This window comes from Akebia trifoliata, unplaced genomic scaffold (assembly GCF_017979445.1).
Source record: "Akebia trifoliata isolate Shusen 1 unplaced genomic scaffold, ASM1797944v1 Contig00446, whole genome shotgun sequence".
Classification (NCBI taxonomy): Eukaryota; Viridiplantae; Streptophyta; class Magnoliopsida; order Ranunculales; family Lardizabalaceae; genus Akebia; species Akebia trifoliata.
The window spans coordinates 35,104-61,282 of NW_028237021.1; the positions used below are offsets into that span (position 1 = coordinate 35,104).

Consider the following 26,179-nt stretch of genomic DNA (forward strand, 5'->3'; position numbering starts at 1 on the left):
TTTTACCCTTTTTGTAGAACAACTTATTTATCAAAATGGTAAATTACCATTTTGGTAAATAAATTGAATAGTGCACTACTTAAGTAATTTTCAATCTTTGGTGCACATTTTGGTAAATTGCCCTAAAAACTATCCTTAGAAAACTTTAAACCATTATGACACACTTTACTTTGCAAAAACTTAACTTGAATCTAAAAAATCTGGATCGATCATTTAAATTGAAATTTTAAGATAGTTTTTAATATAATTCATAATGGTAGAATGAATTGAGTAGAAACAAGGACATAATCAGAGTCCAGCTTTGAACCGGGTAGCTTGCTTCAAAATATTGAGGAAATCGCTTTCTTAAATTTATGGACTTACTCCTGTATTTTAAAGTAGATGGACACACTCATTATCATAGTTAGTAATTCTTTGAATAATTCACAAATTATACCTGAATTTTCTGAATGATACACAAAATGATTACAACTTCCGTCCAATTCAACTCCTTGTAAAAATTCATGACTTGTTGAACATTTTTGAATCATTGACAATTTATTCTTTTCCTGAATTAAACAAATAAAAAATAGTGTTAAAAACACAAATTAACCTGTATTATTGTATTAAAATATATATATATATGTATAAATCTTAATATTGCATAATACATTTTCAATTTTATCTCTTTGTACTCATAATCAGACTCTAACTAACCATTGTTTATTATTGAATCTCACGGTTATCGATCAACAATTAGTCCTTTCAACTCCTTTTATATATCTTCTCTACCCTCTCAATTTTTTTGAATGAGTCATTGTAACTCAATTTTGTACAATAGTATGTGCTTTTCATTATGAAGATTTGTGTTAACAATATGATTAATCAAGATAAAAAAACATATTTCTTACTTTTAAATATGTTTTACATATATTATTTAAGGATAAATATTAAAATGTAATATTTGTATATGCCTGCATAAAGGATCATTTGTTCTTATTTTACATAAGGATGAGTTCAAAGATGAAGGGTATTATATAGGGAAATAATTGCGTGTTAATCTAAGTCGTACTCATGTCCAAATCGGTTGAGTGGCACCAAGCATGGAACAGTGTGCGGAACGCAGCCCTACAAGCAAGGTAGGTCAGAGCAGGGACTTCCCTAGTCTGGCTGGCAGGGCAGGATAGAGGTAAGCCAAACTAGACCTGCCTAGCAGAACAGGCCAGGTCATAAGAAAATCATAAAACTATTGCGTGCACGTCAATCTTGGAGATCCCGAAAGAGATCTCTATAAATAAGTACGATTGATCCAGAAAATCCCGATTAGGTAAATAACTCTACAGAATTAGTAGAGATCCTATGATTACAGCCTATAGAGGAAGAAATCCTATGGGCAGTTAAGTGGGATAAATAACATAGTAAGCACGATTGGAGGGGATCTTTTTGGGAGGGGGAAATTAGAGTCTAACCAGTACTAAGGATTATTCCTCTACTTTTCTAACTGGAGTGTCAGAGTGATTTTGGCAGGTACCACGTCGTCGCAAGAAGGGAGGTGCTAGGAATGACTTCGGATCAATGCAGTTGGATTCTTCGTAGTCGTTCACCGGATTTTGACCACACAGAACTGGCACTGTCGGTGGGATCACCAAGAGTAGATTGATTTCGGTTGAAACAATAATGAGATCCACGAGAACAATTGAAGTCAATGCACCCCCACCAACTGTTCCAACCGTAGATGCCTAACTTTTGGCGATGTTGAATGTCATGAGAAAATAATAGGAGGAGATGTAGAAAAAGATGGATAATTTAGTTGAACAGAACCGGAACTTGGGCTAACGCTTCGATAACCAACAATCTGCGAGGCAAAATAATTTGCCAAGAGACTCTCTGCTGGCAAGCAAGGATGATCATGCTTCAAGTATGGAAGGAAGCACACTATTGTTGATATCTACGGGAGAAGGTGAAATAGAGGTTGCTATTGCAACCACTCAGACAGAGCCCATAATGGACTTAACTTGAGAATAGGTCAGAGAGATGATCAGGAAGGAGAAAAAGATGGTGAAGAATGTTGATGTAGGCATAGCAGTAAAGTAAGCCATTCAAAGGATTCAAAAGTCTCCTTTTACAATAGAAATTTTAGTTGAAGAGATCCCGAACAAGTTTGTACCGTCGAATTTTACCCCATATTCAAGGATGAAGGATCCGATAAAGCATATTTTCCACTTCCAACAGATGCTTGCATTGTAGGAAGAGAAGGAAAGATTGATGTGTAGATTGTTCGCCTCGAATTTGCAGGGGAACGCATTGAATTGGTTCCACAAGTTGTCGTACGGATCCATCACCTCATTTGAGAAACTCTACACCGCTTTCGTGACACGATACATTGGCAATAGAAAGAGTGGAGGAGACATTGATGTGCTACTTAGCATTAGGTTGGGATCTGGAAAGAACATCAGAGAATTCACGAGGAGGTTCAAAGAGGAACCGATGTCTCTAGAGAGTTGTGATGAGAGAATAACCGTGGTGGCATTCAGAAATTCCTTACCATCTAGCTCAGGGTTGTATAAATCCCCAGTGAAGAAGAGACCGGAAACTCTGAGCAAGTTGTTTGACAGAGCGAAAAAGTACATCCGCTTAGAAGATGATTCTCGAAGCTCAATGGGGAAAAATAAGGTTATACATGCTATGGAAAAACCCAGAAAACAGCATCAGCTATAGTAGTAGGGTAAGAAAAAGTTGCTTAAGCAAGATGGGGAGAAGAGAAGATGAGGGATCTATTTAGCTATGCCCCCCAGTGAGATCTTGCCTCTCATCACACATGAACCATATTTATAGTGGCCCGCACCTCTTCCTCAAGATCAAATTAACCGAAATGAGAGATATTGTGAATATCACAAGGCGCGAGCGCACACTATTAATAGATACCAAGCCTTGAGAAGATTCCTGTAGAGGCTGGTAGAGTAGGGCAAGTTGAGAGACCTACCCAAAAGACAAAGAGAAGACTTGCCCTGAGACAAAAACTACAAGGCTGACCAGCCACCTGTTGAAGAGCATGAGGGAAGGGTAGCGGTGATACATGTTGTCTTCAGAAAGGAGAGCAAAAAGTCAGGGCAGGACAAAACCAGTGAGATGATAAAGAGAAGAAAGGTTGAACATTTGGCTCACGTCTATACAGCAAGGAGCTAGCCAATAGAACAGTTGGGGCACCTTGGAGAGCAAACAGTGGCTTTCTCTGAGAAGGACTTGGAAAGGGTAGTAAGGCCCCATTATGACATACTAGTGGTAACGCTGCGAGTGGGCACTTTCACGCTCAAGAAGGTGTTGATTGACAGTAGTAGTTCAATAGATATTTTGTATGTTTCGGCCTTCTTAAAGATGAGCCTTAGTAGGAAGGTGTCCTCCCCAGCGGGGCACCATTGATCGGGTTTGATGGGAGATCCAATTAGCCTTGGGAGAAAATAATATTGCCGGTACAGGTGGGACCAATAACTTTGATGACTGAAAGCGCCCTCGATCCGCGGGGTGCGCGGATCCGCTTTTGACCCTTGAGGTTTGGGAGTCGCCACCTAGTTATTACGGTCTAGGAACCGATCAATGACTCTAAACGGATAAAAACTAATCTAAAATCAAAAAAACTGAATTCGGGGATCATGTTACGGGATTGGAAGGTGTTAGGCACCAACCCCGCCCGGTCAAAGCCGGTCTCTACTAAATTCCCAAGTAAATTACATTGCTAAAACCTAGATAAGAAAATAAAAAGGTTTACCTTTCTGATGGCAAGGACTTGGTTCCCTCAGATCTGACAAAAAGAACTCCTTGTACCGTGCTCCCTTGCTTCGTTCTGTTTCCGGATTTGTCTTCGGATCTCCAAGGCAAGGTATCTCCTTGTTTTTGAATCTGAACTCTTCAAATTCGTTGCGGATTTGGGGGTGTTTTTAGAAGGCTTTTGGGTGTTTTCTAGACTAAAATTGAAGGAGAGATGTTAGCTAAGGAGTTGGGGCTCCAAAACTAAGGTTTATGGGGGGCTAGGGGAGCTTCTAGACCTACTTCTCTTAGGGTTTATAATTTTATACGAAAATAGGGTGTGAGCATCTCTATTTATAGAATTTTTTTAAGGTTGATTTGGATAGAGTTAGTGTTTAATTAGAGATCTTTTAATTAGAGTTGTGTTTTAGTTTGACTTGTTTTAGGTAGAATTGTGTTTTAATTAGAATTGTTTTAGGTAGAATTGTGTTTTAATTCAAATTGTTTTAGGTAGAATTGTTTTTAAGCTAGAACTCTATTAGATAGAGTTATTAATCAATTATAATTCTATTATGACTTTTGGTCTTATTTGATTGACTTTTAATGTTTTGACTTTAGTCTTAATTGATTGACTTTTAATATTTTGACTTCAGTCTTGCTTAATTGACTTTAATTTTGACTTCAGTCTCACTTGATTGACTTTAATACCTTGACTTCAGTCTTGCTTGATTTACTTTTAATTTTGGGAGAACCCCCCTCTAAAATATCTTTAATTCTTTGGACCCCCAAATGGAGGGGTCCTTAAAGAAATATCCCACGAACCCTCAACAATTTTACCCGAAAGTCCGATTGATCGATTTTTTAGGTTCAAAATTTTAAATTAATTTCATTAATGTTTAAATATAATAATTTAATGTTTTATTTATTAATTTCGAAATTTTTTATCATGAAAATTGTGAAATTACCGTTTTGCCCCCGAAGAGGACTTTTCACATTTTAAGTCGGTTTTTAATGTTCTAAGATGTTTTAGAATCGGTTTTTCGTAAGGAATTCAATGGAAATATTAGTTTTTTTTTTATTTATGAAATTTTTTGTGTGAAATGGTTGTGAACTTTATGAGGGGCATTTTCGTAATTTTGTCAAATTCTGATAAATTGGTGAAATGATTTATTTGGTTCCGATTTGTCATTTTATGTGTTCGAATGGGTTTTCCTAAGCGTAACGTAGGCTCTAAGGTTGTTTTGAGGTTAGGGGTATTTTGGTAATTTGGTAATATTAGTGATTTTTATCGTGAAGCTTCTTTTTGGTCTGCAAGATGATGATTTCTATGTTTCTGGGGTCGTACTTTTCCTAGCGTAGCGTGGTTTCTAAGGTTTTGCAATTCGAGATACCTCATCTGGATTTCTGAAACAAATCTGGTAACAAAGTAAAACAATGGAATACACATCTATCATTGGGAATCCTTGCGATCGGGTTGACGAGTTGATTAATCAGGCGGACGCAAAAATGGGGTGTCTACAGATGCCCCTCTTTGGCAGAGGGTTGAAGCAAACTAGATAGCAAATCTATTTTGGTAGATAGTGCGATATCTGAATGCCAAAGCTAGTGACAGTTCATTTTGCAGCCTGATTTAGCAATTCGTCAAGGTGTTCGGATCCTTGAGGGTAAAGCTCTCCCCGAATTAAAAGGTTGTCAGGTCCTTGAGCGCAAACTCTCACTGACGGTGTCAGATCCTTGAATTTTAGAGAATTCTCCCTGACTAAAAAGTGCAAATGTGCAAGTGTGTGCATTGTGTGAAACTGAGTAAAACCTAAGCATAAATTTAGCATAATCTGAGTATAAACTGAGCATAATTTGAATATAAACTGAGCATAATTTAAATATAATCTGAACATAGTTCCTGAGAAAACCCTCGGCGGCATCTGAGCATAGTTCCGAAAAACCCTCGGTGGTATCTGAGCATAGTTCCGAGAAAACCCTCGGCGGTATCTGAGCATAATTCCGAGAAAACCCTCGGCGGTATCTGAGCATAGTTCCGAGAAAACCCTCGGCGGTATCTAAGCATAGTTCCAAGATAACCCTTGGCGGTATCTGAGCATAGTTCCGAGAAAACCCTCGGCGGTATCTGAGCATAATTCCGAGAAAACCCTCGGCGGTATCTGAGCATAATTCCGAGAAAACCCTCGGCGGTATCTGAGCATAGTTCCGAGAAAACCCTCGGCGGTATCTGAGCATAATTCCGAGAAAACCCTCGGCGGTATCTGAGCATAATTCCGAGAAAACCCTCGGCGGTATCTGAGCATAGTTCCGAGAAAACCCTCGGTGGTATCTGAGCATAATTCCGAGAAAACCCTCGGCGGTATCTGAGCATAATTCCGAGAAAACCCTCGACGGTATCTGAGCATAATTCCGAGAAAACCCTCGGCGGTATCTGAGCAAAATCCAAGATAACCCTTGGCGGAGACTGAGCAAAATCCAAGATAACCCTTGGCGGCAACTGAGCAAAATCCAAGTTAACCCTTGGCGGAGACTGAGCAAAATCCAAGATAACCCTTGGCGGCAACTGAGCAAAATCCAAGTTAACCCTTGGCGAAAACTGAGCAAAATGGCAAAGGAACGAAGGACTTTGGGAATGAATGAATGAATTTGGAAAAGATTGATCAGAGTGAATTGAATAAATCTGGAAGATACTGAATCTGGAAGAGAAATGATCGATTCCAAGAATGATTGGATCTGAAAAAGAATCTGGAGAACGAAAGAATGCCATATCTCCTATGTGAGATCCAAAATACTTTTGTTTGAACCTCAAGGATGTATCAAAAAGTTTTATGAATTTAAAACATGAGTTTTTATTTCTTTTGACCCTCAAAAGTTTTCGAAAAAACTGTTATCAAGAGGGTAACCTTAGGTTTGGGGTTCCTATTATTTTTCAGGATTAACATTGCTCGAAAATAAAATGCCCCTAGTTTGACAATGTACGTGGCATTGAAGATAATTGAACACATCATGCAAAAATTAAAAAAAATGCCCCTAGTATAAGGGGGAAAAGTTACATTAAGAAGAAAGAAAATGCCCCTTGTATGAAGGTTTGAATAATTGATTACCACAAGCGCAATAAAGACTCAACTCTTAATTTTGATTAATTTTATTAAAGATTTTGAGTCAGGCTCAAGAGTACAAAATTATTTCCTTTCGAAATTCATCATAGAATTCACCCTTATCTCCCTTGGTTCACTTGGGGGAGTAAACATTTTCAGATCGATCGTAGACAAGATACTTGTGGCTTCTGAGTCTATGCCTGGTTTAAGCTAAGTATTGAACTTGATTATTCGGACTTCTGATGTTTCAGCTCGGACCGCTCTCAGCTTGGGATTTTCTTCTGTTTTTCTTTATTGCTCTAACTTTTGCCTAGATCGCCTTTTCAAGTTTTCAATCTAGCGAGCTTGCTCTAGCTTTTGCCTAGATCGCCTTTTCAGGTTTTCGATCTAGCGAGCTCTTTTTTTTCTTTGCTCTGATTGTTGCCAAAGTTGTCCTTTCAGATTTTCAACCTTGCGAGCTTGCCTTAATTTTTGCCTAAGTCGCCCTTTTCGGGTTTTCAACTTAGCAGGCTTCATCATTTTTTATCTTCTTCTTCTCTTCTGAACTTATGGAGTTGCTGTCTAATCATGCTTTGCTATCTTCCTGACTTCTCGCACGGTACTTAGGAGGACTTTCATGGGTAAGCTTAGGACTGGGTATAAAAAGAAAAGGATTTTGAGGCTCAAAAACCCAAATGCCCCTTGTGTGGCATTTCCTTTTAAGTTATTTCTTTTTCTTTAAATTTTCTTTCCCACTTTGAATTTCTTTTTCTTTTGAATTTTCTTTGATTTTTTGATTTTTTGTGTGGGAAAATAGATTTTTTTTTTATTTTGATGTGGTCGGGCCTGAAGTGACTTCTCAGGTTGCTTACGTACCCCAAAATTTTGGGATCAGAGCAAAACGTAGTTCGAAATTCCCTCCCCTAGGTTAGGTGATCGGGCTGAGAAAGAAAAGGGCATCATTTTTTTTTAAAAGGCTGCAAAGGACTGAGAAAGGAGATAATGAACTGGGTAGCAGGAAAATTGATTCGGCCAAAGATGGCCTCCTTAAATGTAGTACCATTTGATTCGATCAAGGTTAGTTGACTCTGGTAGTTCACTTCCATCATGATCTTGAAGTCTGACGACTTTTCCAGACAATATTTCCTTAATGAATGAATTTCTCCAATTAGGTTCAGACTTTCTCCTATAGTCGAGGAGGAGGTTCAATTTTCTTTGAAGTCTAACAGTTAAATCCTTGACTTGTAAATGATGAGCTTTGACCTTTGTCAAATGCACGGTGACTCTTCTTAGATAAACTTGCACATGGTATAGGACTTTAACTCGTTTTCTTCGATCAAATTTAACTTTTCATACCGTTGGCGAACTCAGTCTGCTTCTGACAACTGACTTTCCATCAAGACCTTGAAATACAGGATTTCCAATTTAACTAGCAAAACTGTTTCCATATCATATACTAGAGAGTAGGGAATATCTCCAATAGAGGACTGCATTGAAGTATAATATGCCCCTAGTGTGAATGGTAATTTTTCTAACTAATCCCAGTGTGATTAACACATTTTCTTGATGATTATCTTGAAACTCTTACGAACTGCTTCAACTGCTCCATTAATCTGAGGAAGGTAGAGTAATGATCTGCGATGCCGGATTTTGAACTTTGTACACAGAATAATGACTTATGCTTTGAAGTACGACCCATTATCAGAGATCAGTTTAGAAGGTATCCTCATATCGACTGATAATATGTGATTTGCAACTCAAGATGTAGTAAGGATAGTGCTGATACATTTTATAAAATCTTCTTTGATTCCATCGATATAGACGAGTATCTAGTCCATGTCGAACAAGACTCAAGCTTGTACCTAACATACCCTCATATGATCACACGAACAAGTCTTTTGAAATTTCTGAGAAAATTCATTATCCCCTTGTGTTCCTCTAGAGATAAGATGGTTTCTATTTGAATCTCTTTAGGAATTTAATTATGTTCCGAGGTCAATGACCTTACTCTTTTGAGCCCGACTCTTATCTTCTTGTTCAGGAGAAAAATCTATCCTTGAAGCCAGATCAGTAGTTAATTCGTTAATGCACTCGAGGTATTCAAAAATTTCCTTTATCCAATCAAATTCAGAAGGGACGATAAACACCTCTATAGACTCGACGAACTAACTTGACTCAATAAGAAAAGTAGACTCAATCTAAGGAAGACATGATCTTGCTAGAAAAAAGGACTCGAGCTAACCCAAATGACTCATGAAAACTCAAGACTACCCAAAACGGGCCTGATGAGAACTGAGACATTGCTTACAACTGGTAGGATTGAAGCACTATGATTTTCAAAGAATAACTGGATGATGTTGAAAAATTTTGAGGTCATTTCTGACTGTTGACTTGATATTGACGTTTATTCTAACTAACCGGATTTACAACCTTATCTTGACGATGGGCGATTGAGCTTAGATACAATGATAACCCTTAAACCTCTTTGAAGGTGAATTTAACCAATTTCAGTGTCACCCCCTTGATAACATTTTAAATGAACCTTGAGATTTTATTGAATTTTGTGCACCAATCCATTAAAAAGTTCATCCATTTAATGATTATTCAGAAGAAAAATATTGACAAATAATGTTTTCATTGAATAATAACTTCAAACATATTTCAATAATTTTTCATGCAAATATATATCTTTTGTAAATCATTTTTCCTTCATTTTCTTTTTCTTTTGGAAAACATTTTCTTCTGGAAAATATTTTCTTCTGGAAAATATTTTTTCCTTCGAAAAATAATTTTTATTTGGAAAACATTTTCTCTTGGAAAATATTTCTAGAAAACATTTTTTTCTTAGAAAACATTTTTTCTAGAGAATAACACTTTTTCTGGAAAACACTTCTTTTGGGAAACATTTTGTCCTAGAAAATACTTTCTTTTTCTTCTTTGAAAATTCGATTTCCATTTAACTGGCCCGGTCCATCATGATTGTTGGATCGGGATGGACTGGGTCATTATTGTAAAAGAATGGATTCTTCATTGGGTCGGTGCACTCATTTTGATTTTCAAAAACAATATTTTTGATCCTTGAGGACAATCATACACTTTGATCTCATCATTCACATCACTCACATACATTCATCCAACAACAGACATTCATTCAATAAACAACCCGGGAACACCCACGATAAGTTCGAGTCGTGACCTATGGGGAAGGTTTCTAGACTCTAGGCTTACTACGTGCCATGCATTTTTATCTGGCCACCCTTGCCCAAGCACACCTATATACCTTTCGATACGTGGTGACTTGGTTTGATATACCGTATAGGTGATAATCTAAAACCTCAATTCACTTCTCTGAAGCCAAAAACAGTCAGTTTGATCTCCAGTTGAGAGGTGGCGCACAATGCTGAGCAAGGGCCCACTTAAATACCTCTCGTCTAGAATAGACGTAGTCTATCCCCCTCGTACAGTAGGGTACAGCGGGGCAAGATCTTGCTTAGGCACCGGTTTTGACCAAGAAGTGCAATTGATATACTTAGATTACCTTTTATACCTACGGGTACGAGTCAAGAGTTGTAGTTTTCATAAATGGTTTGGCATCCCATGAGGGGACCGACCACGTACTAGTACTACGTTGGCAATCGGGACATGTGACTGTGTGGCTCACAATAGGTCAAAGGCTCAGGTCACTCCAGCCTGGGTGCATCAATATATCTCTCAGAATCACCTGATCAGACGGTATTAATGCCCCAGTTTGATATACCCTAAGGTACGTGACTGGAGTTGTGGGTTTCATGAATGACGTCGCATCTCCGAAGAGACCGGGCCACGCACTAGTGCCACGTTGGCTAAATGGACGTGTAAGTACTCAAAACAATAAACGTGCATGTGGTGTGTGCAAAACAGGGTGGGGTGTGCCCGGGGCCTTTTTCAAACAAATGGGCCCATGGATCAAATTAAACCAATCATTACAACATGAATAACATGAATATTTAATTGAAATAAACACTATCCTAATCACATGAATACTTAATCAAGATCAAGACCATTCAAATCACATGATTAAAGATGAGGATATCAAGCATATAGCAAGCACTTAATCCAACATTATTTCCTTATGTATTCCAATCGAGGGTTATTTCGGATGGCCCAAAATAATTCAGAAAATCATATTGCATCGAGGATGACTGGATATTCGTTAGGATGGAGATTTTAAAATCAAATAACCATTTTTTTTTTTTTTTTGAATAAAAAACAGAATCCCAATAAAAATTTAGCCAACAAATGGATCGTTGTTGACAAACCATCTTTTACTAATGTCACCCAAATTTCCACGTAAATCATTAAGGTGTCATTAGAACAATTGGTGTGCCAAAATAATAAATCATTCAGCCGCAAAGAGGGTTGCCAACAATTAGAACAACATTGGGGTGTATTAGCAATCCATTATTAATTTATAACACATCAATCCTTTAGAAAAAATAAATAATTGCCCACACATGGATCGGTGTATTACAAATAAAAGCTTGAGATAAACTAAACAACCACAATCTTCATTAGTTAAATTAAGCAATTATTTCATAAAAAAATATGCTTATTTAGTTGTAATTTTTCATCTAATCCAATGATTCTGATCCCAGAATTTTTAAGAAGTAAACATAAAAAATTAAAAGGGTTCAAAACTAAACGGATTGACTTTGATGTTGTCATCAATTTCCATAACATGTCGATGTTCTCGGCAAATTCCTAAACAAAAACAAAAGTTCAACAAAAAACAGAAACTAATTTTGTGAAAATAGATCAACTGAGATCGGCCCGTTCCAGATCCAAGAGATTTTTTTTTTTTTTTTTTGCACCTATCCGATCTACCGTTTAAAAGCAACCGAAAACAAACCCAGAATTTCAACGTTTCTACAGTTCGATTTATGTTCATCATACCAATCTGATATATGTGAGTTGAAGCACATAAACAGCCAACAAGATCAATCAAAATCGGCAGTGATGTACGAGGTTTGAATCTACATAAAAGTTCGGTCGAATTAGTTTTTTTTTTTATTTAAAAAATAACAAACCAGAACAGATTTAGTTTCTCTTTTTTTAAAAAAAAAATCGATTGAACCGATCGATCTTGAATCAGCCGATTCGGATTGAAGTCGTTGGAACTAGATTGGTTTCAGATATGGTTCGGCTGGGGAAGATGAACCAGATCGGTTTCTGGTTGGTTCAGCTGAGGACGATGAAGTAATAACAGATTAAAACGCCAACATCAAATCGATTTTGAGAGTGATTTCTGTTTCAAACAACGAATTTGATCTGATACTCCAGCCGATCGGTTTGGATTATTCTCTGTTTGAAAGAACGAACTCATTTGGTTCTCTTAAGAAGATGATGTGGTAAAAAGAAAACATTAATTTTATTTAAAACACACCACTTATACCAGCGTTGTTCTTGGTGTTAAGGGAGTGTGAAAACTGAAAAAAAAACGTTATTACTCATTGCACACCGACCCAAACAGCACTTGCTGTTGACAGAACCTAAATATTTTTTTTTTTTTTTTTTTTACTATTTGCTTCATGTTTGCTGTCAATGGACAGCACCAATATATTTACTAGAACAATCCAATCATAAAAATTTAAAAAAATAAAAATAAAAATAAAATAAAGTAAAAATAAAATAAAAATAAAAACTTGTCAACCAAAAGATCGACCATGCCTACAAGTAAATCAAAAGCTTTTCCCCCTCCCTAAAAAACGTCCAAGGATTGATCAAAGTACCCCTAAAAAATTTTAAAAAATTTAAGGAGAAACAAGACAGCAATCTCTCTGCTCCGATAACCATTAATTCATCCTTGATAACACCGACCTTTAAAATTTTGTATTATTTAAGGTCATCCTAAACGACCCTCAATTGAACCACAAAGATAATGCTCGATTAATCCATAAAAATAACATGCCGAGATCTCTAATATTCAAAAACACCTGCCCAATAATCAAACAAAAGGACGGAGATGCAAATATAATCATGAATAAACCAATAAACAAAAACTAACAAAATAAATAAACAAATAAAAACATTCTAGGTTATTTTAGCGATGCTCCCATACTTGGGGTTTTTCAAGTTTGATCCTCAATGTCCCCAGTGGAGTCGCCACTGAAAGCGCCCTCGATCCGCGGGGTGCGCGGATCCGCTTTTGACCCTTGAGGTTTGGGAGTCGCCACCTAGTTATTACGGTCTAGGAACCGATCAATGACTCTAAACGGATAAAAACTAATCTAAAACCAAAAAAACTGAATTCGGGGATCATGTTACGGGATTGGAAGGTGTTAGGCACCAACCCCGCCCGGCCAAAGCCGGTCTCTACTAAATTCCCAAGTAAATTACATTGCTAAAACCTAGATAAGAAAATAAAAAGGTTTACCTTTCCGATGGCAAGGACTTGGTTCCCTCAGATCTGACAAAAAGAACTCCTTGTACCGTGCTCCCTTGCTTCGTTCTGTTTCCGGATTTGTCTTCGGATCTCCAAGGCAAGGTATCTCCTTGTTTTTGAATCTGAACTCTTCAAATTCGTTGCGGATTTGGGGGTGTTTTTAGAAGGCTTTTGGGTGTTTTCTAGACTAAAATTGAAGGAGAGATGTTAGCTAAGGAGTTGGGGCTCCAAAACTAAGGTTTATGGGGGGCTAGGGGAGCTTCTAGACCTACTTCTCTTAGGGTTTATAATTTTATACGAAAATAGGGTGTGAGCATCTCTATTTATAGAATTTTTTAAGGTTAATTTGGATAGAGTTAGTATTTAATTAGAGATCTTTTAATTAGAGTTGTGTTTTAGTTTGACTTGTTTTAGGTAGAATTGTGTTTTAATTAGAATTGTTTTAGGTAGAATTGTGTTTTAATTCAAATTGTTTTAGGTAGAATTGTTTTTAAGCTAGAACTCTATTAGATAGAGTTATTAATCAATTATAATTCTATTATGACTTTTGGTCTTATTTGATTGACTTTTAATGTTTTGACTTTAGTCTTAATTGATTGACTTTTAATATTTTGACTTCAGTCTTGCTTAATTGACTTTAATTTTGACTTCAGTCTCACTTGATTGACTTTAATACCTTGACTTCAGTCTTGCTTGATTTACTTTTAATTTTGGGAGAACCCCCCTCTAAAATATCTTTAATTCTTTGGACCCCCAAATGGAGGGGTCCTTAAAGAAATATCCCACGAACCCTCAACAATTTTACCCGAAAGTCCGATTGATCGATTTTTTAGGTTCAAAATTTTAAATTAATTTCATTAATGTTTAATATAATAATTTAATGTTTTATTTATTAATTTCGAAATTTTTTATCATGAAAATTGTGAAATTACCGTTTTGCCCCCGAAGAGGACTTTTCACATTTTAAGTCGGTTTTTAATGTTCTAAGATGTTTTAGAATCGGTTTTTCGTAAGGAATTCAATGGAAATATTAGTTTTTTTGTTATTTATGAAATTTTTTGTGTGAAATGGTTGTGAACTTTATGAGGGGCATTTTCGTAATTTTGTCAAATTCTGTTAAAATTGGTGAAATGATTTATTTGGTTCCGATTTGTCATTTTATGTGTTCGAATGGGTTTTCCTAAGCGTAACGTAGGCTCTAAGGTTGTTTTGAGGTTAGGGGTATTTTGGTAATTGGTAATTTTTAGTGATTTTTATCGTGAAGCTTCTTTTTGGTCTGCAAGATGATGATTTCTATGTTTCTGGGGTCGTACTTTTCCTAGCGTAGCGTGGTTTCTAAGGTTTTGCAATTCGAGATACCTCATCTGGATTTCTGAAACAAATCTGGTAACAAAGTAAAGCAATGGAATACACATCCATCATTGGGAATCCTTGCGATCGGGTTGACGAGTTGATTAATCAGGCGGACGCAAAAATGGGGTGTCTACAATGACCAGGTTCGTAATTATTGAGGCCGATTCACCCTAAAATGCTATTCTGGGGAGATGGTGGACACATGAGATGTGAGCGGTCTCGTCTATGTATTACCAAGTCCTTCGATTCCCCATGCCGTAAGGGATGTGGGACATACAGCTCAGGTGTATACCCTAGACAAGGAAGGGTTGTTCAAAACTGAAGGACAACAATAGCAATTACAGTGGGGGGAGGCCAAACCTGGTAGACCCCCATGCCTAAAAGGCAGTCAGATGGTAGATGTAGGAGAAAGAAAGTAAATAGGAGTAGGGGTAGACTTGGAGCCAGATAAGTTGAAGAAGTTAACAGAGTGTTTGAAAAAGAATAGGGATGTCTTTGCCTGGTCCATCGAAGAAATGCTAGGGATCAACCCGGAAGTGATTTGTCACCACCTGAATATAGAGCCAACCTTCAAACTAATCAAGCAAACACCAAGGAGGTTAGCGCCACAGTTCAGAGAGACAATGAATGAAGAAGTTAGTAGGTTGATCAGGACAGGGTTCATAAAGGAGGTGCAGTTCGCAGAATGGATAGCGAATATTGTGGTAGTGCCTAAGAAGAATGGGAAGATTAGAGTCTGCATAGACTTCACAAACTTAAACAAATCATATCCTAAAGATAGTTTCCCAATGCCAAGGATAAACCAATTGGTAGATGTGACTTCAAGTCATGAAAAACTATCCTTTATGAATGGCTACTCTAGGTACAATCAGATACAACTCAACCTAGAAGATTAGGAAAAGATAGGATTCATTACAGAGTAGGGGCTTTATTGTTATAAAGTGATTCTCTTTGGCCTAAAGAATGCAAGACTACGTATCGTAGGTTGGTAACGGCGCTCTTCAGAGATTTGTTGGGCAGAACAATAGAGGTGTACAAAGATGACCTGCTGGTCAAAAGCAAGAAAAAGGAAGACCATTTTGGAGATCTAGAAAAAATCTTCTCCCGGGTAAGGAAGGTGGGTATGAAACTCAACCTAGAGAAGTGCACCTTCGCATTAACTTTAGGGAAATTCTTGGGATTACTTAGTCATGAAGAGAGGGATCGAAACCAACCTAGATCAGATCAGAGCATTGTTGGAAATACCTTCCCTAAGGACTCAGAAGCAAGTCCAAAAACTTACTGGAAGAGTAGCTACCCTAAACCGTTTTATAGCCAGGTCTTCCGATAAATGTAGACCCTTGTATCAGTTGCTACAAAAAAATTCCAAGTTTGAATGGACAGAAGTGTGAGCAAGCTTTTTTAGAATTAAAGAAATACCTCAGTAAACCACCCATACTCTCAAAGCCAGAAGTGAGAGAAGAGTTGGGATTGTATTTGGCCACTTCAAAGCATGAGCTCAGCTCTGTCTTGGTCAAGGCCGGGGTAGCAACAGAGCAACCTATTTACTTTCTGAGTAAGACCTTCATGGATACAGAAATACATTACTCAAGACTCGAGAAGTTAGGGTTTACCTTAGTATATACGGCGCTACGCCTGCGATCGTATTTTCAGGCACATCTAGTGCAAGTCATCACAGAGTTCTCTTAAAAGTCTGTATTGGGAAAAGCAGAAGGGTCAGGCAGAATGGCAAAGTGGGCAATACAACTAGCAAAGTTTGGGCTTAAATTCAAACCCAAAGTCTCGTTGAAAGGCCAAGCGATGGTTGATTTCTTGGTAGACTTCCCAGTAGAAGAAAAAGTAGATCTATTGGTAGAGGAATTAGACCAAGCGGATGGTAAGCAAGAGTTGCAAAGTAATCCGGGGTGGAAGGCGTACATGGATAGATCGTCCAATCTCAAAGGCTCAAGAGTCGGAGTAGTGTTGATCACCCCAAGTCAAGAATAAAAAAGGTGGTTAGATTGGGGTTCAAGGCTTCGAACAATGAAGCGAAGTACAAGTCGATGTTGCTCAGCCTCGAATCTTTAGTAATTCTAGGGGTATCTGAGGCCACAGTCTACAATGACTCACAGTTAGTGGAAAATCAAATTAATGGGACATTCGAGGCTTGAGATCCTAGGATGTAGCTCTACTTAGATAAGATTAGATTCGTTATGCATTGCACGAGAAGAGTAAAAGTAGAACATATACCCCGGACAAATAATAGGCATGCAGATGCTCTAGCCTACATCTCCTTGATACTGACCGGGCAAAACAGGAGAGAGTTGTTGTTAGGCTATCAAAAGCATCCAACAATAAACGAGCCCGGGTTAGCCAGTATGGTAGCAGTTGTAAAGGACAAAGGATGGATGAACCCAATCTTAGCCTTCCTACAACAGGGGGAGCTGCCTAGTGATTTGAATGAGGCTAGGCGGGTTAGGAGCTGAGCGGAGAGGTATACTATCCTAAATGGGGTTCTATACAGGAAGTCTGTGGGAGGGCCAATCTTGCGTTGTTTACCCCCAGAAGAAGCGAAAGAGGTGTTAAGCAAAATCCACGAGGGAAACTGTGGAAATCATTCAAGGGTGCGATCTCTGGTGCATAAGGTACTTTCGCAATGCTATTTTTGGCCCTATCTACAGAAGGATGCAACACTGCACGTTAAGCGCTATGACAAAGACATGGGAAGATAATCTGACAACCAGCAGTACAGCTCAACTCCCTTATCAGCCCGTGGTCCTTTGCGCAGTGTGGGATCAATTTAGTAGACCCGTTGCCTAGGACACCAGGTAATCTGACTTTCTTGCTAGTAGCCACGAACTATTTCACTAAGTGGGCGGAAGCACTCCCTTTAGCTAGAATCCAACAGTAAGAAGACCAAAAGTTTCTCTGGGAAAACATTGTATACATGTTTGGCCTGCCGTACACCATAATTTTCGATAATGGAAGACAATTTACTGGAGAGCAGATCAGAGAATTCTGTAGTGAGCATAGAATAAAGCAATTGTTTTCCACATCGCAGTTTGTCGTAATATCATTGTTCTTTCCACCGGAGTTAATATTAATCTTACTTTTACCTTACTTGTGGGGTAAGTTGGAGATTGAACCCAAGATAAAGGGGGAGTAAAGTTAAGCTAAGAGGATAAAATTTGTTTCAACCAAATGGGATTAAAACTGTTTTTTTTTTTTTTCTTTTCATGGATTTTTGAACTTATCAAGAAAATTTTAAGTTACTGAAAAATGAACCAAAGTAAATGAAGTTAAAAGCAAGTAAACTTATGAAATTAAAGCACCATTGGAGGTAGATCTACCTAGAACATGTTAATGAGCAACTCCTAGTCTCTAACCTTTCTATAACTCAATCGCAAAGGCTTGGTGTTAGCTCCTTAGATTGACAAATTTAACAAATGAGAAAATATAAACAAAGTAGAATTCCTTGGACTTCCTACTACCAACTATCTATTTTAAGCATATTTTATCTTGATTTAATCTGAGTATAAAGTATCTATATTAAAAATAAAATGTGCAAGAAATCTTAAAGAGAACTCATGAGCATTTTAAGATAAAAGAAAAGCATGAAACTAGAAACAACACAAGAACTTGCTCTAGGCTTTTCCACTCTCCAATAGAGGGGACCTTAGCCTAATGTCATCGCAAGAGAGGGAAGATAAGAGATAAAATAAATTTTTTTCATTTCATGGAGAAACTTATAAATTATTCTTCTTCTACTTCTTACAAGACTATTTAGCCAAAAAGAAAATAACTAGAAGATAAAAATATAAAAATATAAGAGAAAAGGCTAAGAGCCTTAGATTAAAGGAGTCTTGGATGAGAGAACTAAGAGAGAGAGTTTCTCTAGATATTGAAGCTCTATTTATAGAGAAAAATATGTGTAAAAGAGTTTAAAAGTAGCCTCCACTTTTCTTTGCATAAAAAGATAAAAGAAGAGAACATGAGTTAAGGATTAGGGCATTCCAAAGTGGGCCCAAATGCTTTTGCCTTTAGATTTTGATTCCAAAATGTTGATTTTCCGCACAAGAAACACACGTAATTAGATTTATCTAATAAATAAATTTATTTATGTATAATTAAGCCTAATTAACATGCAACATGATATTTCGAGGCTTATCATGATTATTACCTTAATACGAAAAAATAGGGATAAAAATCAAGATAAATGTCCAGAAAACATGCGTATAATTCAGTGTTTCGAGACACTCATCAGTAGTACCCTCAAGGTAATTGGCAAATCGAGGCTACAAATAAGGTGTTGATAGGCACTTTGAAGAAGAGGCTAGGTGAAGCAAAAGGCAGGTGGACAGCGGTCTTGTACGGAGTCTTATGGGCTTATAAGACAACCACCAAAACCTCTACAGGGATGTCTTTGTTCGTTATGGCCTACGGAATGGAAGCGATAATTCCTACAGAGAATAGTTTCCCCACAGTAAGGTCCAAAGTAGTGAAGACTGACAGAAATGACCAACAGACAATTGTAGAACTAGACCTATTGGACAAAAAATAAGATGCAGCACTAGTCAGGTTGGAGCATTATCACAAAAAATTGCAATGCTACTTCAACAAGAAGGTCCATCCTTGGTGGTTTCAAGAAGGAGACTTAGTATTGCGACGTGTATTTTAGAACACAGAAGAGCAAAACAGAGGCAAGTTGGGAGCAAATTGGGAAGGGCCATATAGAGTGACGAAAGTGGGCCAAAAGGGAGCCTATTACTTAATCACACTGTCCGGCCAGGAACTACCTAGACCGTGGAATACATGTAATTTGAAAAGGTATTATCAATAAATGTGTTGCTTTAGTTGTTCTAAATCTCTGTGTGAGAATTAGCTAAAGAAAGGGATCCAGTCAAGATCCGGGCCTGCGTGGGTCTTCTCTGCCATCATTGACAAAGTAAGAAGCTGGTCGGGGCCCAACTCTGACACGAGTAACGAAAGCACTAAGTGGATCCAATCGGGATCAGGACCTACATGGTTCTTCTCTACCTTCATTGGTAGAGTAAGAAGCTGATCGGGACTCTTCTCTGTCATGAGTTTTAAGAGTACTAAGTGAGATCCAATCGGGATCTGGGCCTATGTAGGTCTTCTCTACCTTCATTGGTAGAGTAAGAAGTTGGTCGGGGCCCAACTCTTATATAGGTAACAAAAGCATTATGTGGATCTAGTCAAGATCTAAACCTATGTAGGTCTTCTCTATCCTCGTTAGTAGAGTAAGAAGCTAGTCGGGGTCCTACTTTATCACGAGTTCACTAGCAGAAAAGTTAGTCGAATATTATAGCCGAAAGCTCAAGTAAAATCAGAGCTTTCTTCAAGGATAGTGACTCGTATAGCCATTTACAAAATTAGCCCATTACAGGTTCCACCTAAAGTAAAACTTACTTTAGGTAGAACTTGGGGGGAAAATGGGGAAGTGAATAAGAATGAGTTGATTGTAAGTGATTATAGCTAATTGTGAAAGCAGGGTAGAAGTTTGTGCATGAGAATGAGCTGATCATTAAAGTAGAATCAGCTGGTCGCGAAAATAGAAAACAAAATGAGCTGATTGTAAAAATAGAATAGCAGTGTATGCATAAGTAATACGCAATGAGCAGTTTAACCAATGTGCACATATGCAGTCTAACTAGTGTGCGCGCATGAGCAGTTTAACCAGTGTGAGTAGAATAACAGTAGAAAAAGAAGGGCATAGCATAGAAGTGCACTAAGTTAGAAAGTAGATTAGTAGAATGTGTGTGTAGTATAAAAGCGATAAGAAAAAAGGTAAGAAAAAATTGCAAATGTGACAACAAATGTATAAATGCAAAATTTTTCCACTAATAGTAAAGGGAAAAGTACAGAGGAGAGATCCCAAAGTTGGGGTGTAGACACCCCATTTTTGCATCCGCCTGATTAATCAAGTCGTCGACCCAATCGCAAAGGTTCCCAATGATGGATGTCTATTCCAATGCTTTATTTTGTTACCAGATATGTTTCAGAAATCCGGATGAGGTATCTCGAACTGACAAAACTTAGAAACCACGCTACGCTAGGAAAATACGACCAGAACAAGAAATCATCATCTTGCAAAAAAAAAGAAGCTTCACGATAAAAATCACTAAATTACCAAAATACCCCTAACATCAAAACAACTCTAGAGCCTGCATTACGCTTAGGAAAATCCACTCAAACACATAAAACAATAAATCGAAACCAAGTAAACCACTTCGCCAATTTTCACAAAATTTGACAAAATTACGAAAATACCCCTCATAAAGTTCACGATCATTTCATATAAAAACTTCATAAATGACAAAAACCAACATTCCCATTGAATTCCTTACGAAAAACTGATTCCAAAACATCCTGGAACATTGAAAAACGACTTAAAACGTAAAAAATCCTCTCCGAGGGCAAAACGGTAATTTCACAATTTTCATAATTAAAAAATTCGAAATTAATAAATAAAACATTAAATAATTAAAGTGAAACATTAATGAAATTAATTTAAAAAGTTGAACCTAAAAAATCGATTAATTGGACTCTCAGGCAAAATTGTTGAGGGTTCGTGGGATATTTCTTTAAGGACCCCTCCATTTGGGGGTTCAAAGAATTAAAGATATAATAGAAGGGGGTTCTCCAAAAATTAAAAGTAAATCAAGCAAGACTGAATTCAAGTATTAAAGTCAATCAAGTGAGACTGAAGTCAAAATTAAAGTCAATCAAGCAAGACTGAAGTCAAGGTACTAATCGAGTCAATCTCATAAGACTAAGGTCAAAACCCTAAATCAAAACCCTAATCTAAAATCAAGTCAATCTCATAAGACTAAGGTCAAAACCCTAAATCCAAACCCTAATCTAAAACTAATCAAGTCAATCTCATAAGACTAAAGTCAAAACCCTAAAACCCTAAAGACTAAGTCAAAACCCTAATTGAAACCCTAAAAAGAAACCCTAATCAAACCCTAAATGCTTCTAAAAACTTTATAAATAGGAGCCTCCACACCCTATTTTCGTATCAAAGAAAAAACCCTAGGAAAAGTAGGTGAAGAAGCCTCCACAACCTCCCCAAAACCCTAATTTTGGAGTCCCAACTCCTTCCCTAACACCCCTACTCCAATTTTAGCCTAAAAAACACCTAGAAACCTTTCAAAAACACCCCAAAAATCCATCACAAATTCAAAGCATCCAGATCCAAGAAGGAGACACCTTATCTCGGAGATCAGAAATCAGATCCGGAGACAAAACGAAGCAAGGAGTACGGTACAAAGAACTGTTTTTCAGATCTGAGGGAATAGTACTTTTGCAGATCGAAGGTAAGGTTTTTTATATTATTTTTTAATCTAGATTTTATCATTAGCGATGTAGTTATATTTGGAATAAGTAGAGACCGGCATTGGCCGGGCGGGGTTGGTGCCTAACACCTTCCAACCCCGTAACATGATCTTCGGATTCAGATTTCTATAGTAGATTAGTTCCTTTTTATCCATTTTAGAGTCAGTTTGGTTCCTAGACCACAATAACTAGGTGGCGACTCCCAAACCTCAAGGGTCAAAAGCGGATCCGCGCACCCCGCGGATCGAGGGCGCTTTCAGTGGCGACTCCACTGGGGACTATTGAGGATCAGACTTGAAAAGCCCCAAGTATGGGAGCATTGCCAGTAGGACCTAGTTGTTTATTTTATTTTATTCTTAGTATATTTTATTTATTTTTTATTTTTTATTTTGATTTTTATTATTCTTTTGGTTCTATTGTTGATTATTGATTGAGATGTTGAATATTTTTGTTTGGCACATCTTTGTTATGATTCAATTTGGGGTCATTCAGAATGATCCTAAATAATGCAGGATATCAAAGGTTAATGACATGGGAAATGACCAATTTTTTTTTATTTTGAATTATTTTTTGGTCTGTATTACCCTTTTAGTATCTTTTGGTTCAATATTGGATACATGGTTTTGGTTTTTTTTTATGGTTCGATCTAGGGTAATTTTGGGATGACCCTAAATAATGAAAGATTCAAATTGACATAAATTGATGATAGAATGATGGTGGTTGGAATGTGAGTTATGGATTTTTTTTATTTTTTTAGCACGTTACTAGACATAGCGCGGCGAGTTATGAAAATAAATTATTTGTGAGTGATGTGGTAAGAAAAAAAAAAAATTTCCTTTTTTAATGTTGTTCATGATGAGGAGAAGACGATTCGAAAAAAAAATCAGAAAAAAAAATCGTAAAAAAAAAAAAAACTTTCACGCGGTGTGCCATTAGCAAAAAACAGCTTTTGCTGTTTTTATCATCTTCTCCATGTATTTAAAAACGGAAAACAGCAGAGAAACGTTCTTTCTCTCTCTCCTCCTCTCTCTCTCTCTCCATCTGTGTTACAAATCGATCGATTGACTGATTATGAGGATAAGGAAGAGATAACCTGTGAACGTGTTGTTCGGATGGGTTCGAAGGCAATCGATGAAGGTGAAGATCTTCATGGCTGTGATGTCTGCAATCTGTTCTTTAATCTCTCTAAAGTATTTCGTCCTTGATCACAACCACTTCTTCATAGGCTCTGAAGCAAGCCACGCTATAGGAATCATGGTCTTGATTTACAAGCTCACTACCCAGAAGACGTGTTCTGGTCTGTCACTAAAGACCCACGAGCTCATTGCTATATTCTTAGCTGTAAGATTGTTTTGTAGCTACATTATGGAGGCGGACATTCATACCGTGCTTGATTTTGCGACATTAATCCCAACAGTTTGGGTTATATACATGATGCGTTTCAAATTGAATTTTACTTATATCAAGGAACTAGACAACATGAAAATATACTATATGGTGGTTCCTGCGGCCATCCTTGCCTTTTTCATCCATCCTTATACGATTCGTAGTCGCATCAATAGAATGCTTTGGGCTTTTTGTACGTACTTAGAATCTGTTTAAGTGGTGCCTCAGCTTCGTTTGATGCAAAATGCAAAGATGGTTGAGCCGTTTACAACACATTATGTTTTTGCATTGGGTATTGCAAGGCTCTGGGCCTGTGCTCATTGGATAATTCAGGTTATTGAGACTCGTGGGAATATATATTCTACCAGGGAATTGGTAACCTGTGGCTACCAATGATCCTTCTTTCGGAGATTATTCAAACTTTCATATTGGCAGACTTCTGTTACTATTATGTTAAGAGTGCTGTTATGAGTGGTAAACTGTTGATGAGGCTGCCTTCAAATGTCTAGACCTTCATAACTCATAGTAGCTTTTACCTTACAATTTGAACAGATGTTGTCATAAAAGATTATTGGTCATAGTTTTCTTATTTAAAATATTAAATGGAAATGTCTTTTCTTAAAAAAAATCAATTTGGTAAAAAAAAGAAGAGCGTTCATTATCTCAACTACTATTGTGCTATCCTCCTCAATATGTTGTTTGAAATTTCGAATCGTTGTGGGTCGCCCAAAACGATCTTTGATTGGACCATAAAAAAAAAAAAAAGAGGTTTGGATTTCGAAAATCAACTATAGCGGTGAATTTTTAGGTGAGTCAACTCAGTTGAACTCGTCTTGCACCATGTAAGGAACTAATTGTTTTAATTTTATTTGCATGTTTTCATAATGTGGTGCTATGATATCCCGATTTTGGTTGTCATAAGTCGAGTCAACACATTTGAATTTATTGGTTTCATACAATTTGTTGCTTGTTCTTATACATTCCCTTCATATGTTATGATGATATTGTTTCCATGTTATATGAAGATTGAATACTATGAGATGAGTTAACTCGATGAGTCCATATTTGAATAGGTTATGTGTTAGATTAGGGTGCATGATTTCCTTTTTGATACCCGATTGATATGATGATACCCTTTTGATATCTTGATTGATGGAGTCTTAACTCTAACATATTGATTGATTGGTTATAATTAATTGATTGGTCTTGTTGATTTTAATTCCTCCTGATTTGCATGCCATGACTTTGATCTTGATAATCTTTTGATGATTGTATTCACTATGATTGTGGCCCATTGATGATTTGATCTAGCTTATAAGCCCATTTATCTGAAAAAGGCCCCGGGCACACCCCACCCTGCTTTGCACACACCACATGCACGTTTACTGTTTTACGCACTTACACGTCCCATTTAGCCAACGTGGCACTAGTGCGTGGCCCGGTCTCTTCGGAGATGCGACGTCATTCATGAAACCCACAACTCCAGTCACGTACCTTAGGGTATATCAAACTGGGGGCATCAATACCATCTGATCAGGTGATTCTGAGAAGTATGTTGATGCACCCAGGCTGGAGCGACCTGAGCCTTTGACCTATTGTAAGCCACACAGTCACATGTCCCGATTGCCAACGTAGTACTAGTACGTGGTCAGTCCCCTCGTGGGATGCCAAACCATTTATGAAAGCTACAACCCTTGACTCGTACCCGTAGGTATAAAAGATAATCTAAGTATATCAATTGCAATTCTTGGTCAAAATCGGTGCCTAAGCAGATCTTGCCCCGCTGTACCCTACTGTACGAGGGGGATAGACTACGTCTATTCTAGACGAGAGGTATTTAAGTGGGCTCTTGCTCAGCATTGTGCGCCACCTCTCAACTGGAGATCAAACTGGCTGTTTTTGGCTTCAGAGAAGTGAATTGAGATTTTAGATTATCACCTATATGGTATATCAAACCAAGTCACCACGTATCGAAAGGTATATAGGTGTGCTTGGGCAAGGGTGGCCAGATAAAAATGCATTGCACGTAGTAAGCTTAGAGTCTAGAAACCTTCCCAATAGGTTACGACTCGAACTTATCGTGGGTGTTCCCGGGTTGTTTATTGATTGGAACCTGTTGATTGATGAATGTATGTGAATGATGTGAATGGTGTAGATCAGAGTGTATGATTGTCCTCAAGGATAAAATGTTATTTTTGAAAATCAAAATGGGTGCACCGACCCAATAAAAAATCCATCTCTTGCAAATGACCCAGTCCAACTCGATCCAACAATCCTGATGGACCGGGCCATTTAAATCGAAATAGAAATCAAATTTTCAAAGAAGAAAAATAGTTTACAAAGGGAAAGTATTTTCCAGAAAAAATATTTTCCAAAAGAAGTGTTTTCCAAAAAAGTGTTATTCTCTAAAAACAATGTTTTCTAAGAAAAAACGTTTTCCAAAAAATATTTTCCAAGAGAATATACTTTCCAACTAAAAAACTATTTTTCAGAGAAAAAATATTTTTCAGAAGAAAATGTTTTCCAAAAGAAAAGAAAAAGAAGGAAAAATAATTTGCAAAAGATCTATTTTTGCATGAAAAGTTTTTATGTACCTTGGAAAACTACCAAAAAATGTTGGAAAAAAATAATCAGATTTGTGAAATAAAAACATTATTTTCCAATATTTTTCAAGAGTGGAACATAATTATTTTTCTTCTGAATAATCATTGAATGGATGAATTTTTTAATGGATTGGTGCACAAAATTCAATAAAATCTCAGGGTTCATTTAAAATGTTTCAAGGGGGTGGACACTGAAATTTGTTAAATTCACCTTCAAAAAGGTTTAAGGGTTATCATTGTATCTAAGCTCAATCGTCCATCGTCTAGCTAGGGTTGTA

At 37.3% G+C, this 26,179-nt stretch overlaps 1 protein-coding gene and 1 pseudogene across 1 annotated transcript; both read left to right on the forward strand.

Annotated features, from left to right (window-relative positions):
• Positions 1-1,082: 1,082 nt before the first annotated feature.
• LOC147381465 (uncharacterized) lies at positions 1,083-2,697 on the forward strand. Its single transcript, XM_086430378.1, has 2 exons — positions 1,083-1,118; positions 2,227-2,697. Exons 1-2 carry the CDS (start codon positions 1,083-1,085, stop codon positions 2,695-2,697), a joined length of 507 nt encoding a protein of 168 aa, XP_086286504.1.
• Positions 2,698-23,004: 20,307 nt separating this feature from the next.
• Positions 23,005-23,822, forward strand: LOC147381466 (uncharacterized; annotated as a pseudogene).
• Positions 23,823-26,179: the final 2,357 nt, after the last annotated feature.

Coding starts and splice junctions, on each gene's coding strand:
- LOC147381465 (XM_086430378.1), top strand. CDS start 1,083: ATGGAACAGTGTGCGGAACGCAGCCCTACAAGCAAG. Junction 1,119..2,226: donor AACGCAGCCCTACAAGCAAG/GTAGGTCAGAGC, acceptor CTTGCATTGTAG/GAAGAGAAGGAAAGATTGAT.